This window comes from Monopterus albus, unplaced genomic scaffold (genome assembly GCF_001952655.1).
Source record: "Monopterus albus unplaced genomic scaffold, M_albus_1.0 scaffold132.1, whole genome shotgun sequence".
Classification (NCBI taxonomy): domain Eukaryota; kingdom Metazoa; phylum Chordata; class Actinopteri; order Synbranchiformes; family Synbranchidae; genus Monopterus; species Monopterus albus.
Genome location: NW_018128012.1, coordinates 1,310,534 through 1,328,850, shown reverse-complemented (window position 1 = coordinate 1,328,850; position 18,317 = coordinate 1,310,534). Strand labels below are relative to the sequence as shown.

The window sequence follows — 18,317 nt, the reverse complement described above, 5'->3', positions numbered from 1 at the left end:
AGTGAAATAAGATGTGTGTGAGTCAGAGGTAGACCTGGGGGGCGGCGTGTTGTCTGCGTGCAAGTACAGAATGAGCCTGGGTGTAGCAGACTGCTGAAGATAATTATATGTATGTATGTGCATTATTAAAGGATGAGATGCGTCATTTATTTCTGAGTTTATCCCCTTAAGAAGTTCTGTTTACGTAGCCAACATCTGATATATCTCTCATCTCCATGCGAGGGGTGGAGGATAAATCTGCACCTCTTCCAAGGCTTTAGGTCCAAGATGATGTCTAATTATTCTAATGGATTTTGTAGCCTGTACATTCTCTGGTCAGTAAAGAGATAAGGCCTTCATTATTAATGAATGTAATGATAACAATTCACAGTACAATATTGACACAATAGGAAGTACGTTATATAATATTTATCAAGTGAAGAAAAATATGAAAAATGCCCCTTAAGTAATCAATGTTTTTAATAATGTACATAAAAGATAATGCAGCAGCCAGTAGCAGTCCTTTTATGAAATGAGATAAATGGATCTTGTAAACAAAACGAGTCACAGTGGTGTTTTAGAGCCCCCCAGGTTTAATCTTCTTTGTCTGGTGGTCGGGTTCTCAGCACGAAAACGGGTGAAATGGTTACCATCCGGACCACTGGGGGCAGTAGTAGGCGCACTGCTGCTTGGCGCAGTACTGTGATGACGGGAGGAAGATGTCACACTGGGAGAAGCCACATAAAGATGAGATTTGCATTCTAATGGAGGTGTTTTTCAGACATTGTGGTGTACTTTTTTTGGAGAAAAGACTTTAATGGTGGTTACTAGTTGGTTGGTTTAGCAGTTGTGGGCCCGGTTTGTTTACCCATCTCTGGTAATGTGTGGCGCACAGTGTCCCGGACGGTTTCTGTGTCTACGACTGTCTCAGTCTTAAAGTGGGCTTGTATCGCCTTCGTCCTGTGCGATTTGCAAATTGTTTGGCAGTTTCTCTTCCGTCTGTGTCATTTCTCTAAACGGGAAGACTGAAATGCTGCCACACAACAGCTGTAAAAGTCCACAATGGAGAATCCACTATGTCATTTCCAAATTCTGTGACCTGAACGCAGTTATACTAGCGAACTAACCAAAACCTTGGCAGACACGTTCACAGTCCAACAACGGTGTCAAGACAGTTTTCTATCGCAATATCAGGAATAGCATCAACATTAATATCCATGCAATGAGCAGATGCGCTCTATTCTGTGGATGCTGGTTTGCATTAGAGAAATAAACGTGTCAATCCAAAAATATAGCCTTTAACATACTCTTCACATTTCTGCATCTCCAAAAGTATTATTACTGTTTACTGTATCAGTACTGGCCACAACAAACAGATAATTACCACGAATCCTCAGTGCATCTACGGTGGCTTCATAAGACAATACCAATATGCAGTATTGTACATTTTCTAGAACTCCAAATGTTTATAGATTTTAAAAAATGATGGGATTATCTAAATTCTAGTTTTGGTCAGTGAAATAAATTACTTGACAAGATACTTGATCACACTGCTGCAAATGTCCGATAAATCCAGTACTGCCAAAGATTAGCTTACAATCTTGTGTTGGTTAATGAGCAAAAATAAGAACTACATCCAGCTGACCCTAACTAATTGTATACGTCTGAGCACACATGCAGGGATGTGGGTCATTTGTCCGTGTATGTGCAGTAATAATTACTATTCAACTGCGCTGCTCAAACGCCAGCTCCTCATTACTCCTCACTGACCTCAACAGCATTAATTTTGCTGCTGAAGTTTTAATTTCAGACTTTTGATCTTTGGGAACTCTCAGACTAGAGAAGTTGCTGAATAAACTCACCAGAGACTTTTTAAAAGAATGTTTTTTTAAAGCCAAAGTCCAACTGTGTTCTCCTATCAAAATCACAGACCAGGGGCTACACCACAGACGAGAGTCCCAGACTCCGTAATTAAGATGCAGCACATTCATTTATCTGGGCCCTGAATGAAGTTACGGTATTTGCTGAGGTCAAACGTAAGGAGCAGCTCATCCTCACAAAGCATTTGGAGGTAATGAAATCGAATTACACAGGCGGTTATTAGAAATTTTTCCCTGGAAACAGCTGCTGCTGATGAAAGCTCTCAGGCTGAACCAAGATAGTAAATTTTCAGGCTGTAAAATCAAAACAACGACCTGGAAGACACTATAAAGCTTCACAGAGCTGAGAGAAAAGGCAGAGTTTGTGTCAGTTCTCTGGTAACACCTGACACACTGATTAGTGCAGCTTTAAATGGTAAAGGTTTTAATTGGCAACATCCATGAACAATAAAACATCAGGCAGCTCTAGAAAATGTACAGTGAAAGCTAATGGGTAAAAAAAAACAAAAAAAAAAAACTACACACTGCGTAATTTATGACGATGTGGATTTGTAAGCAAGACTTTAAACTTTCTCTGGACTTGAAACTTTAACCGGAGTGAAAAACTGCTCCTGAGATAACCAAACAAAAGTACTTTGTACTTTGAAAGGCTTCAACCACCTACTTCTATTTGCATATTGTTTTTTTTATAACCTGACCTGATTATAATCATCCCACATCCATAATTTTACTTTGTTGCCTCATCATGTCTGATGAGGACGACTATGTGACTGTTACATCTACACACAGAACACACTTCTGTCCTTGGATCGACCTGAACAGGTTTGGTTTTTTATTCCATCCAAGCTTCTTATCATGTGACTGCTGAAGCTCTTTTAAAACCATCATTCCAGTCAAACTATAATGAATAAACAGTGGGTATCTCATCTTGTGCACAGATGCCTGTATGTGCAGGACAAAAGCTGATAACATTTTAGGTATTCTAGGAGCAGAAAGGTATGATGGTGCGAAGGTCAGTCCGGTGTCGTACAATCTGAAGGAGGACGTGTCTTTTGTCTTTGTTTCTTTGATCAGTTCCTCATTAATTCACAAGGTTTTGACAGAGCAAAGCACCACGGGATCCTCTGCTGCTCTCCAGTCTCTAAAATGGCTGCCACAGCAGTTTGATTTGGGATTTTATACAGATTGTGAAGCTGTTGTGGCATCGTGTTGCATTTTGGGTAAATGCACCATTTTGGGAGCATCAAGCTCATTACCCATCATAGAAATACAGTACATACATCTATAAGTTCATTTAAACAATAAATACTCTCCCATACAGCTACATACAGTAGCAGGTGCTTCATCTACGTCAAGACGTCCTCTTTAGTGTTCAGTTTGAGCACAGACAGGACAGAAATTCATCTGCAGGGTTTGTGTTATCTGCTGCCAGCCGCTAGCTAGTGTTAGCTCCCAAACCGAGAGCTGAGATCAGGGTGCAGAGTCATGTTTCAGTCTGTTGCTCTCATCGATGGGATCTCTAGGTCCGTTATGAGTTAGCTACAGTCAGCTAAGGTTTTCCATTCTGAATGAGCACAGTCAGTGAAGAGAGATCTAAACGATTTAAGCAACTTTTTAGTCAAATTAAACAAGAACATATGCAGGTAAATACAGCGTGTTTCTCCCAAAATGGCGCCTCTGTCCTGTTCAACAAAGCATGACGAACCTTCACATTGTTGTTACAGAAATGAGCCTGCTCAACGTTACTTTCACGCTGTTGGCTATGATCATTGTAATATCGAGTTTTTGGAAGAGAAAGCCTTTAAAACTGCACTTTGGTCATAAACAAGCTAAAACTATCTATATCCATAACCATCTAAATCAAATCCTTTAGGGTTGTTAGTTTGTTTGGTAACATGTGAATAAACCCATAGAGAGCTGAAGTCAAACCAGAAGTAAAAGTAAGAAAACTTCATTCAAAATCCCTAAAGATTCAGCCTTTTTCAACAGTATGTTTTATGGCTTCATATGTGTTTTAATGATACAACAGAGTTGTTTATTCAGTTGAGGTTAAATGTAATGAACGTGGATTTATTGATTTTATTGATTTACCCCGGCTCATTACAGAGGAAGAAAGTGAAACTCAAGCAGCCTGATCAGTCGTAACAGATACAGAAAATTGCAGCATTTTTTTGTGATTTAAACAGCCGACTGTGGAGATTACGCTTCACTAAACGTAGCAGAGGGGAAAAAAAGACATGAAGCGTAAAAAATTCAGTGTGTATTGACTCATTTGATATAATGGAATTCTATCTGCAGCGTGAGACGCTTCCAAAAACGCTCCCAGTGTGTTTTACCAGTAACTCTTGGTGTTGTTGCTCATATGTGATTCAGTGAAATGTCGTCAGCAGTTTCTGGGTGTGACTTTGTCTTTCTTTCATCAGGTTGCAAACCACAAAGCGGAGGGTCAAAGGGTCTGTCAGCACAAACAACACATTGTACATGTAGGTTCATCTGGCTCCGATCCAGATTCTTGCCTGTCTTGGCTTCGCCTGGAGGTCCATGTAAGGGGTTAAGAAGCTGTCTTAAATGCTGCTGAGTCCTCAAACTCTGTGAGAGTTTGACTGGTTTAAATTAAGCAGAGCTCAGCAATAGGTGAACTTTAGCTCAGGGCGGATTTCGCTCCACAGAGAAACAACCAGGATTGCTCACATCTGTGCTGTCTCTCCCCTACCTGCTGTGTCTTCCTGCAGCTCAGGTTCGGAGGGTTGAAAGCCTGGATCTCAACACACTGCTGCTTGGGGGACCACAGCCACGTGTTCTCCTCCGTCGACCTGCCACACTCCTGCTTCCTTGTGCATCTGTGGGTGATAATATCAAACACATGAAATATTTTCAGAAGTTTGACTTGGTTCAGTGTCTTGCCAAGAACAGTGTGGGACGTGGACCAGAGAATCCGCAGATCGAACCGCCACCCCTACAGAGAGCGACAACCTGCTCTACCTCCTGAGCCACCGCAGCCCACGAGTGTGTTTCACCAGTCAGTTGGAAACAACACAGCAGTCAGCAAATTGGGAAGCAGGAACCTTCAATGGATTGATTACATTTTTTCCTAGTTTCTTTACAATGTACATATAACTAGTAGTGCTGGGCAACAATTAAAATCCTTAATCGCGTTAACTGCATTGATATGAGCAGCATTCAATAATGAATTCAAAAGTAGTGTATTGTGCACTTGTTTAAAAGTACTACTATATGAACAAAAGTGCAATAACATTTGGTTTGCAAACAATTTAAACAAATAAGGTACTTTTTAACAGAAGCATTCCCTTTACACAGTAGCAGAAAATCTCAAACAATGTAATCAAGCTCACATCAAGGCACATCAATCATGGCTCATACATGCCGTCATTCATTGCGATCCTAATAACGTCAATCTGTCACTTCAGGGGAAAATGACAACTGTCTTCAAGTTGGCAGATAAAGTAGCTGCATTTAAAGCCAAACTGGATTTGTGGGGACGGCGCGTCAACAGAGGCATTTTGGACATGTTTCAAACATTAGCGGGGATTTTGGGTGAGACTGAGCCTGAGCCTTCATTCTCCCAGCTGGTGCACGATCACCGGTCTTTTCTTATAAAAGAGTTCGAGCGCTACTTCCCAACCACAAAGGACCCACGAACGGCCAAGGAATGGATCCGCAACCCATTTGTCAACAAACCAGGTGAATCCAGCAGGTCTGTGCAACAAGAAGATCAACTGCTGGAGATCGCAAATGACGGCGGCCTTAAAAGTATGTTCGAGACAACAACTCTGTCGGTGTTCTGGATTAAAGTCATGACAGAATACCCTGAGATCGCCACCACAGCACTGAAAACCCTGTTGCCATTTCCGACATCCTATCTGTGTGAAGCAAACAAAACAACGGAGTAGACTGAACATAAGCGACACACTTCGGGTGTCATTGTCTCCTATTACCCCCAGATGGGACCATCTCGTTGCAGAGAAACAAGTTCAGGGCTCCCATGGATTTAGCTTTATGGGGAGTTAAAAATTTCAACACAGTGGATTCATGTTTATTATTATATTAACAATATAAACAATCTACGTCCCCCCCCCGGGCCGCGGTAAGATTGTCAAGCGTTGACCGGTCCGCAGTGATATAAAGGTTGGGGACCACTGCATTAAATGATGCTATTTTTGTAACATTACTAGGCTACTGTTGGAAATGCTCTCATATCCACCGACGACTGTGTTGAGCTTTGCAGCTTCATCAGCGTTGAACTCGGGAAATAATTTGACGGAGGCAATAATATCTTTTAGCTCTCTTAGCATATTTTATTGGAACAAAGAATAACACGCGTCTACACTCTTCAAGTGTGACGACCCCAACAGAACTCAGACATTCCCGCTAAAAACAAAATGGGTGCGCTCACAAAAACTTGTACAATATAAACAGTCTAAGTCTCCACTGAAGGCCCAGGTACCAAATGCATGGCCCGCCACTGTGTTCTACACAATCATCACTGTATAATTAATACATGAGACTAGAATTGACTGGTAGCTCCAATCTTACATCAGTGTGTGTAGAACTTTTTTGTCCATGTACGTTATGATTTTATTCACCGTTTCCATGGCACGTTGTTGTATTTTGGTTTAAATGATTGGCTTTTCAATCTGAGCAAAGCACAAAGTTTGTTTTAATTTCTGCAGTTTTATCATGTGCTCACAAAAACAAGTGCGCCGTCACCGTTACACACAGACACACACATAGCGACTCACTTTCCCTCCAGGACACACCAGCCGCAGTATGGATCCTTCATAGAGATACAGGAGTGGCAGTCTGTCTTCAGCTGGCAGGCCTGGACCGGAACCTTGGTGATCTGCATACATATGACAGGCTTTTATTGTGAAGGAGTTGTTATTGTGAACAATGCAGGAGCTTAAGGGCAAAAGGTGAGTTCAATTAGGACTAATCAATCCCTACATTTTAATGCTAATATTAACATTCCCCCCCAGCCCCATTTAGCCTGAATCTATTTCTGTACAGGAGGCAGGTGCAGAGTGTTGATCAGTGGTTACACCACCAGTGAACTGGTTGCTGCTCTTGTCATTTAAAGCCTCAACCTTTTATTTCAAAAGGGAGTTTTTTTTCCTTCTACTTCTTTATCAGCTCAGTGTAAAATTTGACTTTGTGTGAAAATGGAGAAAGTCGAAACTAATCTGATGGAAGCATGCAGCATATACAGGGAACCAATACGACTCATCACACCTGCCGTTATGCAGCAGGAAGCGACAGCTGTTCTCTTTGGAGCCCTGTTGTTTTAGATTATATCTGTTTATACTTTGCCAAAGTGCCACCAATAAAAATCAGCCGAATTAGCTATAAGCACTTCCTGGAAGAGCCTGGATCATGGGTGGATTTGCTTTTGGGGGTTTGATGCGCTGCGGCTGTGACATGAAAACATAAACAAATCCCTTATGTACATCACTTAATACCATTTGCAACTGTCCTTCCCAAAGAAAGAGTTTCTAGTTTTAGTGGAGTACTTCTTCAAACCGACTGGAATTCATTTTCCTCTCTGACACAAAGAGGTTGGTCTCATAAGTGTAAATGAGCAGCTGGAACAAGCCGTACTATCGTCACTTGACTTGATCAAAGTGAAGTGGAATCTAATTAATTCATTTCTAGATCAATAACACTGGTTTCAACTTGAGAACAATGGCGGTGGAAAGATGAAAGGACAAAGGAAAGAAAGGCAATGAAGAGAAAAAGCAGAGGAAAACAAAGGGAATAAATCAACGAGTGACTTCTGTGTGGTAATTTAGACAGATGTGTGGTGTTAGTCTAACGAATAAATAATGACCAGATAAGACAGACGGAATAAAGGAAACACTCATCAAGGCTCTGACCTGATGGATGAAATTAAAAAGCAGAAGTAAACCCATGACCTTCGTTCTGTGGAAAGTTAGATGGATGGCAGCAGAGAGAAATGGATTTACTGGAGAGAATGATCAATCGCTCAGTGTCTGAACCAGCCTCACCATCTTCTCCGTGGTGATGTACAGGTTTTGGAAGCTGGAATCGAACAGCAGGTTCTTGTTGACCTTGCCGCCTGTGACGTCGCCAGGCACTCGCCCGTACACCTCAGGATGGTCAGACAGGTGCACCTTCAGCACCTGCGACAACATAGAAGCTGCATTAACTCACATTTACATTCAGACGCCGCCCTGCATGATGGACTTCCTCTCTGCCACTCAACGAAAGCTGCTTTTCAGTCCAGGATATGAATTTACACCAGAGGATACAGAACAGACGGGAAGAAAAAAGGTGACCGCTTTAAAGTTTTGTGCCGTTTCTGACAACAGGTGTAGGGATGAATTTTCAATTACTGTTCATGCTAGACACAAAATTAATTAGAAAACTTTGTCTAACTGCAAAGGACAAACAAAAAACTTGACTGATACACACGGTGCAGGAAAAAGAAGACAAACAAAAGTACTAATTAAACAAAAGAAAAAGCAACGAGCAGAAAAGGGAAAGCACATGCTGATAACCAGGGCTTAATCTCTACATTGAGTCCTGGAATATCATCTGATGACGGATCCGGTGTGTTAATGTGGGGAGAGGTGGTCTAATATTCTGTTGTAAAAGAGCAGTTGTACCAAAACTTTTAGATTTTGGGCTTTTTACATATAATCAGTTTCTTTCATATGTAAATGAGGCACCAGGTCAGGATCTGGCTTGTTCCAGGACAAATTAATCCCTGCTTATAATGGAGAAGTCAGTGGGTTACCTCTCCGGTGGTGGTGCCCAGGAACGCCACAGCGTGTCCCTGCTCCACAGCCACAGCCACGGCGGGCATGTGACCCCTCCCAGGACAAATTAACCCCTGCTTATAATGGAGAAGTCAGTGGGTTACCTCTCCGGTGGTGGTGCCCAGGAACGCCACAGCGTGTCCCTGCTCCACAGCCACAGCCACGGCGGTCATGTGACCCTTCCGGACCAGCGAGGGCTCAGCTGTTAAGGCGAACTCAGCCTTGCTAGCCAGAGGGGTGGTCAGGTGCTCAGCCCCACACTTGTATTTGTTCAACACGTCATTCTGATGGAGCACAACAGAAACAAAAGCAGAACCTCACTGGTTAAATTACTGACTCACTGACAATATTTTTGTCTCTCTCCATCTGTGACAGACGCACGTTTTCTCACCTGATTGCCGCTGCTGTCGCACAGCTTTTCAGACTTGGAGGAGTAAGGCGAATACACGGCAGCCACCTCGTTGATGTAGCCTTTATTGCTATAACATGCACCTATTATCTCCGCCAGCCTGTTATTAATAGAGCGCAGAGGGTACATACCTACAAACAGAAGCAAACACAACATCTGTAGCTCCTCTGCTCTATTTAACACACACGCTCATGACAGATTGTACAGGGCGCATCTTCTCACAAACCCAAAACAAAAGGTTTGCTCACCCTGTTAAGGTGGAAATGGTAGTACTGACAGATTTGGAGTTAACCGGTGAATACAGTCTAGGTGTTTGTTATGGCAACACACCTGGTCTTTCTCTGTTGACACATTTATCTGGTTGTGTAGAAACATTTGTGCACAGTTGAGGAAACAACCTCACCACAAGGCTCTATTAACCAGCTCTTTCTGGAGCTTTCAGTCATATCACAGTCTTTGTCAGGTGGGAGTTTGCCCAATTGTTCTACAGAAATGCATGTGTTCACAATCACATGTTTTCTGGGCGTTTCTTGTGCAAACTGGGTTAAAACCTGAGGTCTAAGGTCAAGAATGCACTTGGAAAACTGTCTCCATCTGGTGTTGAAGTTCATGTGATACAATGAAAAGCTCCTGAACAGCTACTAAGTAAACCAAATAGATTTCAACTGGTTCTGAGAATAACTACATATATTTTGAGCCACACGGTCAAGTATTCAATAAATGGCCTCATGTCCAAGCGGCAGTGAAATGTATAGACAAGATCTTCAATATTGTGGCAAGTCACAAACAAAAGTTAGGCAACACATGTATCAGGAACATGTGTTTGAAGCAGGAGGTTGACACCTACACATGGCTGAAGTAGATGGGCCCTCGTCAGAAGTGAAGGTTACAAACAGCACCTTGTCAGAGGCTGAGACCACTCCGTACTGGTATGATCTGCTCAGATTCTGAGCCAAGGCTTCACCTGGTGCTGCTACATAGGCAGCCTGGAAGACGAAATGTAACAGGTATAGTGAGAGTGGAGAGCCCACACATTAGAGATATTTGAAGTTCAAGAGCCACTTTTCAGGCATCAGATCTGAGGTGTTCTCAGACATTTAAAATTTAAGACATTCATCCAAATGTAAAATGCCAAGAAGTGTTGTTCTCACTTGCCTGAACTTTGTTGTACTTGTTGGCAGCACTACAGTTCAGCTGCAGCTCAGTGTATGAGTAATACCAGGGATCGTTCTCGCACATCCTGGAGATGAAGGTGAAGTTCTTGTTGTCCTGAAGGCCGAGTGTCCGTGAAAACAGGAAGTACACGAAGCCACCGTCTTTGAAGGTGAAGCGAAAGTCATGGAGGTACCGTAAGACGAAAGGGTTGGCCTGGACCGCTGAGGCCTCGATGATGCTGTCGAAAACCACCCAGTCACCGTAGTCCTGGAGGATGCGGGTGGAGATCAGCTTGGTGCTGTCGTGGCTACCGTAGCCTTTACCAACCTAAGGCAGAGACGACAAACTCATGTAATAAGGCGGGGAAAATGTCTACGCTCTTGTTTTTATATTTGTTTTTCCTTATGTGAAACCAGAGAAGGAGGTCAAAGAGCTGTGGAAGTCAAAACATCATAAACCATCTTGTAAAGACCTATGCACGACACTGTGAAGAAATAAAATACCAGTTATGATAACCAACAGGAGTGCTCACACCTCATCCAGCTGACAGCTTCTCCATCCTCACAAACTGAAATGTTATTGTCTGTTTACCATCATTTATATCATCTTTTATTTACCTCAGGAAACAAAATGAAACCATCTGTGTCAGTGTTTTCTCCTCACCAGGAAAACAGTGAAGTTGTCTCTGTCCTTGGTGTAGTATGACATCACTCCCACCACGGAGACACTCTCCTCGGCACTCGCCACGTACGATTTCTCTCCCTTGGTGTCGCTGAAGTACAGCAGCTGCGCCACGCTGCTCAGGTTCCTCAGCGAGCAGATCCCTCTGAAGACACTGCCGCACACTACAAGTATGTCTTTGACCTCGTGGACCAGCAGCAGCTTGTTGTGGTTGTCTGTGTCCATGGCCTCCTCGCAGGCTTCAGTGATGGGTGGCGTGCACTGTCTGTTGTCCCGTTTGGGGCCCGTCTCGGTGCTAGATAGGACCTCGAGGTCAGGGGTCAGCTGGTAGAGGTTGTTGACGGCGCCGACGTACAGCTGGCCTGTACGAGGGTTGACCACCACGTTGTTGATCAGAGTGCCAGACAGGAAGTCTGTCTTTTTGCCCTGGGAGGGGCTAAGGTAAACGGCTGCCAGAAACACCAGGGCAAAGTGCCACGCCCACCGCCGCTCCATCATGTCTGGTGGAGAAACAAAAGGAAAGGAAGGAGGCAGAAACTTTTAACACTTTTCCATCGAGCATCAAATAGAAAAGAGCACAAGTAAGGATGCGTCTAATGTATATAGATTCATCTTAATTTATTTGTCAGCGGAGTCAGAACATTGTGAAAATACATGTCACAGTTTCTTGTTTTGTCCAATCAGCTCTCCAAAACCAAATGTTCTCCAGTTGAGAACAGGGTGAGCCCCGTCGGCACTGGGGCGCAGGCACTCACACATACTGTACAGGTGTCAACATTAGTTGTGCACCTGTAACTCTTCACCCTCTTTGGTGCCGTGTACCTGTTTATGTCCATCACAGGACTTTCACTGGGGACCACGTTAAGCTATCGACCGACCAACCACTCGGGCTGACTGCTGTGGGTCCTCTGAGGCAACGCTAGCTTCCCAAAATCCAATTTTTTTTTCCTCCTCACTTTTATCTTTTCACCCGGATTTTCATAAAACCTCTCAGACCATTGTTGTCACTGTGCAGCGACCCGACTCCAGATGAAAGAAGTTAATAAACACACTCATCTGAACCACCTTCAGTCATTACCTTGCACTCAAAGCAACACAGCGAATGCAGCAGTGAGTGGGGGAGTGAGTGTTTTCTGTTGCCCTGTGTGTCACCTCTCAGCTTGCACACAGGGTGCCCAACCCTGTTGCTGGAGGTTTATCTGGCAGAAATGAAAACTGCAGATGCTTCCTGAAAACAGCTCCAAACACAACAGTCTTCAGGTCAGAGAACTCGTTCTATTTTATTTTTAGCCTGCAGTATATTCTCTCTGAGTGACACCAGAAGTGAACATCCGTCAAGATTGTACAGCACAGTTATTATCTATAAGGAAGTGTCAGGTATCTATAAATGACTAAAGATTATTCTATGTAGGGCTCTAATAAAGACAATGTTATAATATCTTTATGGAAAACACCCCATTTCAGTCATTAGTTTTTGTTGTGTCTTTCAATCATCGCACAACCTAATCATTTAATTCGCTGTTCAAGCAAATCTTTAATCGACTAATCACTTAAATAATTTACCTTTTGCCAGTGTTGCAGCAATAAGTCTGATCAATTAGCACATCAGCGAAAAATTAATCAACTCGTGTGATTGGTCAAGGAGAAAGGCAGAACGTTGTTGCTTTATTCTGTCTTACTAATTGTAAACAGATTATTTTTGGATTTAGAATAAAATAAAACAAGATGTCTGAAGATATCACAGAGGGCTCTGGGATGTTTTGTGACAATGCATCAGCTAATCAATTAATTAAAGATAAGACATTTACAGCGCTAAGTGGTGATGCGAATACCTTTTGTGACACAGTCCTGACAGTGAACTCACTGATGTGAACGCTGATGTTGCACTGCGAGGCTCAGCAGCAGCAGGAACCCGAGGAGAAAAGAAGGAGCGCTGAGAGCAAAGAGCGGCGGTAATGAGGAACTTCTCAATGAACCCAAACATCTGTTACTGGAGGAAAACGAGGAGGAGGCAACCACCTCGAAGTTTGAGTTGCTGAGCCAGATTAGATTAGCAAAGACAAAAGAACACAGTGTGTGTGAAAGTGAGAGACCGAGTGCAGCAATTAGCTGCCTGACACACTGAGCTTCTCCTCCCATTAGTCTGGATGTTTAATTATAGCTGAGGCCTGTGGCTGTAAAACAAGGCTCCTGTGTTCTTAACATCACACTCACTAAAGCAGCATCTTCCTGCACAAACACAGTTCTGCTCTAGTCTTATGTGGTTTACAAGGGAGGCAGCTGTCAGGTTATTGTCAGGGTCTTCACATAAACTCAACAGGAAATCCACAAATGATTTTATGAAAATCTTTCAGCAGCATTGTCTCAGATTTCTGACCAATAAATCAGACAGCCTGGAGTCACATGATGCTGATTTATTCTAGGCTTTAGAGCAGCTTTCAGATCTTTCTGATTGGTGGTCAGCTGACTTCCTCTGTGCTTTTACTCTCTCCATATTGTACTCACTTCAATTCCCTTCACTGCAAAGGGATTTATTAGTGAGAAAAGACTTATCTCCCTTCGCACCTGCTCGCCTAAATTACCTATCCACAGATAAGCAGTCTTAATCTCTGCAATGCAGAGTTGTGCACAGAGTGACAGTGGAGACACAGGTAGCATCACACATATATGGATGTCTGAAAGTTAGCAGGAACCCCGGTGTTTCCCACAGGCTGAGGGGATTTTTGAATCTGGGCATTGCATTCACTAAATAACCCAAGATATGCCAACACTTTATGTTACAGGCCTGTGTTTTCCAGTTGACTGGAAGCTGTTCATGACTAGGATATCAGGGCAGTGGCCATCTAAAGGTTAGAGAAGCAAACTTGTGACAAGAGGGTCACCGGTTCAATCCCCAGACTGGCAAGATTAAATCCCAGTGAAAAGGCAGTGCTTGTCCCACCCTCATGAGCAAGGCCCTTAACTCCAGGCTCCTTGGTGGCCATGGGTCAGTCATGGGGCAGCTTCCAGGTGTGAATGCAAACAGGGCAGCACTGAAAAAGAGGGGTGGCCTCTCAGTGAACCTACCCTGAATAAATAAAGGAATAAAAGGCCTTCACGATTTTTATATTCTGTACAGTGTGCTTGTTATTGAACGTGGTTATGCTGCCAGACACCTCAGCTGTTCTCTTTTAAAATAGCTGTGCTTCACCTCAGAGTTGCAGCCTCCTCTGTGCCGCTGTCAGGTGGCCTCCTCTCATTAAGCCTCATCTCTCTCATATCCACACGACAGCACAGAAAGGGGTGAAGGTGGCAGGTAAATTCACCTTTGCGGTCTCTTTCTCTCAGAGGGCCTGCTATGGACGTGTACATATGCCACATCAAAGGAAAGGATCTTTGCTTCTTCCACACAGGATCCATCTCGGTGCTCTGCCAGCCATCTTTCTTTGTTTCACCCTCCTACACTGGTTCTCTAAGCTCGACTGGTGTCAGCCCGGGAACAAACTGGGTGTGTTTCAGTTCATGTTTTGTGAGCAACAGTTTGACTTTTCAACCTTTAGTTGTGTCAGGTGAGGACATGTCGACAAATCACTGTTCAAGCCTGGTTTAGGATGAAAACTATCATTACCCTAATGCCTCAAGGTTGTGGTAGTTATTGTAAACTATCTGTCATCCCTGAGTAGCTCAGCAGCCTCTGTGCAGTTTTGAATACATGTGCCACCAGGTCAGGATTGAGCAGGAAACTGAACCGGCACAGGGGGATGTTTAACAAGACAGAGTTTCTGTGTGTAGTAGTAAATGATGAAAGCAGTGAGCAGACGTGATGCTTGCTGTTTGCACATTTAGTTGTCATCTCTCGGTTTTGTCTCGAGGACTTGGGGCACCCTTTGTGAAATGAGTTGTGCAGCAGACCAGATGAGGCTGTGGGGATTACAGACATCTCCTCCTAACGTGTAAACCTGCTGATAATACGACTGGCACAAACCATTACAGATAGCTTCACCAACACCTGCCTGTGCTTAAACCTGCACTGACAGATTTTATTGGTGACTTGGGGGCAGCAGGAAAAACAACACTGACAATATCTTCAGAGAAAACAGCCAATGTGTTAGCAAACAGCTGCTTATTTAAAACTCCAGCAGCCACAGAGCGACGTTTTTCATTCCGAGTCTCCAGCCTCTGATAGATATTAAGTCTGATGTCTGTCTTATTTTGAGTTCTATTTTTGTGTCTAAGGGAAATTTCTGGCTCTTTAGCTGCTAAATGCTCCACTGCTGTTTGGGGTGGGACAGATAGTGTACAGTGGCATTAAAGGAATTGTTTGTACAGAAACTATGTTGACTAATTTGCTAAAGCAATGAGCTGAAAGACACTAAAATGCTCCATAGAGCTGTGGAGAACCACACATAAGAAGATGTGTAACAGTTCCAGCCATCTCTCAACCCAGGACCTCAGTTAAACTCTCCCACAAGTCGAATGGGATCAGCTAGTGACATTTCAGCCATGACGAGCTCGGGCTTCTGGGAAATGTTGTTCATTAAAGCCCGGTAAAAACAGAGATATAAAATTAATTAAGCAAATGTAGTGAAACGCACAACATACTATTGAAAACAACAGCATTCCAAGTTATTAGCCAGATTAGAAATCTCAGGGGTTTTAAATAGGGTTCTCTTTCTTCCAGAACACAACCCAGAAGTTCTGGTTTCACACTGGCTTTCTATATCTATACTATGTGTAGACATGACCTTGGGCTCTGGGTAACTGTGAGAGGCATTTGTCATTTGTATTTTCCGACGTATAGACTGATCAATTGCAGGAATTATGATGATGGAGGAAGTTACGTGGTTGACTGTTTTATGCTGTAGCCTGCACTCATTACGTTTCCCCACTTGTTCAGGCTTTTCCAAATCCAAAGTCTGGCACTGCACGGTTTGGGTTGGCAGCCTTCAGGAATGAATGTAGAAAGCTGGGTTAAATATACTGTATTACTGCAACTGTCTCGGAGTCTGTGTGCGTGAGATTACAGAACACCGGCACCCACCGGCAAAATATACTTGGTACAAAAGGAGTGGTTCCCCGATGGGCATAACATGCAAATGTTGTAATGGAAAAGTGAGTCCAGCCTAAACACACACAGTGTGAGACTCATTAAAATCCTGAGTGCATACTTTGTAAAAGTCTTGAGCAGTGACCCCTCCGCTAAAATTATGAGTGAAACTAAACCCAGGATGGCCTGCCGAAGCTCCAGCCGGGGGAATAAAGCCCAACTGATTCTCTCTCTGTCTAGCCCCTCTAAGTTTTTCTCTTTCAAACTTCTCTTTGTGGTTCACACTGTTTCTCTCTCTTGCTTTTTTGCCTATGTCTCTCACCCCTTTCTCTCCCTGTCTTTATATCCTCACCCACGGGAAGGAATTCAAACAAAACCGGTTTTCTAACACATGAGATCCCCAGGGAGGAACTACATCTGAAACTCCATCTATGGCTTTGCCAGTCTGCTCGTCTCTGACTGACTGACCCTTTGTCTCTCTGTGTGTGTATGCTAACCTGTCTGGCTGTCGAGATGCGAGTCTGGGTCTGACACTAATATTAAACCCAAGACACATTTAAAGACATGACATGATTGTTTTAGTCTGGGTTCCTTTCCAGATGATTTAATAGCTGCATGCACAAACACTGCATTGTACATGTTGGTGCTTGAGCTTTGCCTCCTGGAGATATTACTCTTTTATGTTTTCCTGTCTGGAACAAAACTGCTCCCAAAACTGCATGATGAACAGGTACATGAAGGATAACTACGAGTCAGTGTTTCCACCAAAGAGGTTGAGCATGAGAGTTCACTGTACAGTAGGTCTCCAAAGTGCACTAGTAATCTGAAGCCCAGTCTTTTTCCAGAGCTTTCAACCAGTACTCTGTCTTCATCCATGGATGGAGTCAGCTCATGTGCAAAAACAGGTGCATTTGGTTTGACTGTAACTGGATTTGTGTCTCAATACACACAGCAGTTGCTGTGTTTTCTATAGAACAATGATACCGGTCAACACAGGACACTAGGTCCTTATTTAAGTAAAGCTAAATAAAACATCTAGTCACAGAAAGTGTGACTAAAGAAGTGAGCTCCTGATTGAGCACCGGATTCCTTTGTTTCAAACAGTAGCATAGTCCCAAGTCCAAAACACTACATTTACCATAATGCAACAGCTCTGAATTGGACTCTCTGGTGCAGACAAATGAGTCCAGCTGTCACACGTGCACAGATGATGCTTTGCTTTCTGTGTGAACACATGCATCCTCCTAGTAAACATAAGTACATCGCTCATTAGGTGCTGGAGCGCGTGCATCTGACTTATGTCAGGGCTGAAATTCTGCTTCAGTGCTGCTTACCTTTACTCAGGATTTCCTTATTGTTGCAGCATGTGAAACCAACCCCGGGAGCTGTAATACAGGTTCATGCTGACACATACTTCAAAATAAACAGCGTGATGCACGTCAGTGATCTGGAAAAGCAACAACATTATCACATTCACTCCCTGGATTAGCACCTCCTCACTACTCTACCTCGACCATCTCCTCAGTGTGTGTGGTGAATCAGGAGTGAGCCCAACATTTAGACACTGCAAACATTTGCTCTCTACACAGTCTCTGTGTCCAATGGCACCTTGTTTTTCTCTCCAGTTCCTCTTTGTTTTCTTGCTCCAAACTTTTAACACCAGCAGACAAGAGTCATATTTATAGGTACAAATATTCGCCAAGTTAGAAAAGCCCCAGTGTTGTCTCATTTACATTCCTGCCCACCGCCAGGCATCATTAGCCATTCATGACACTGGGCTGGAGGAACACTGAAGCTGATTGGCCAAACCTGAAGGGGGATATGAGTGCTATGATTGGGGAAGCCCAGGGGAAATTGAGTTCTGATTGGTGGTAATGACGAGGCCTGAAGGAGAACATGGCTGGGACAAAACAAGCATAAGCTAAGAGACTGAAGAGGATAGGATGCACACACACACACACACACACACAGAGACTTTAAGATGTTTACAAGATGTTTTTGGGTCCAGGAGGAAGTTCAGTCTGTCAGAGGTTTTTCAAATCAGTCGTCTCGTCTTCAAAATGTCAGACAATAACCTAAACGCCCATTGCATTACCATTTTTGTGTTTATGTATTGTATTATTGTCTAAGTCCAACTGCCCCTCTGGAACAAGCTCTCGCACAAAAACACTGGGCTACATGTTAAGTCCTAGTCTGGGGTGTTCTCTCTGACCAACAGACCACAGATGATTATGCAACTACTGACCTTTAACTGTCATTACCAATTAACTGATCAAATGTTCCGTCTAGGGCGGAACAGCGGCGCCTTCACAGCCAGAAGGTTCCGAGCTCGATCCCTGGCTGACCCGAGGCCTTTCTGTGTGGAGTCTGCACGTTCTCCCTGTGCCGTC

At 43.5% G+C, this 18,317-nt stretch overlaps 1 protein-coding gene across 1 annotated transcript in view; it reads right to left on the bottom strand.

Annotated features, from left to right (window-relative positions):
* Positions 1-18,317, bottom strand: part of LOC109967600 (plexin-B2-like) — a 146,331-nt gene that overhangs the window by 29,095 nt on the left and 98,919 nt on the right. Inside the window, 8 exon segments of the mRNA XM_020613309.1 lie at positions 4,573-4,699; positions 6,620-6,720; positions 7,883-8,017; positions 8,761-8,940; positions 9,048-9,196; positions 9,913-10,051; positions 10,221-10,547; positions 10,884-11,401. Of these exon segments, the coding sequence (XP_020468965.1) occupies positions 4,573-4,699; positions 6,620-6,720; positions 7,883-8,017; positions 8,761-8,940; positions 9,048-9,196; positions 9,913-10,051; positions 10,221-10,547; positions 10,884-11,399 (1,674 nt within the window). The 5' untranslated portion in view covers positions 11,400-11,401.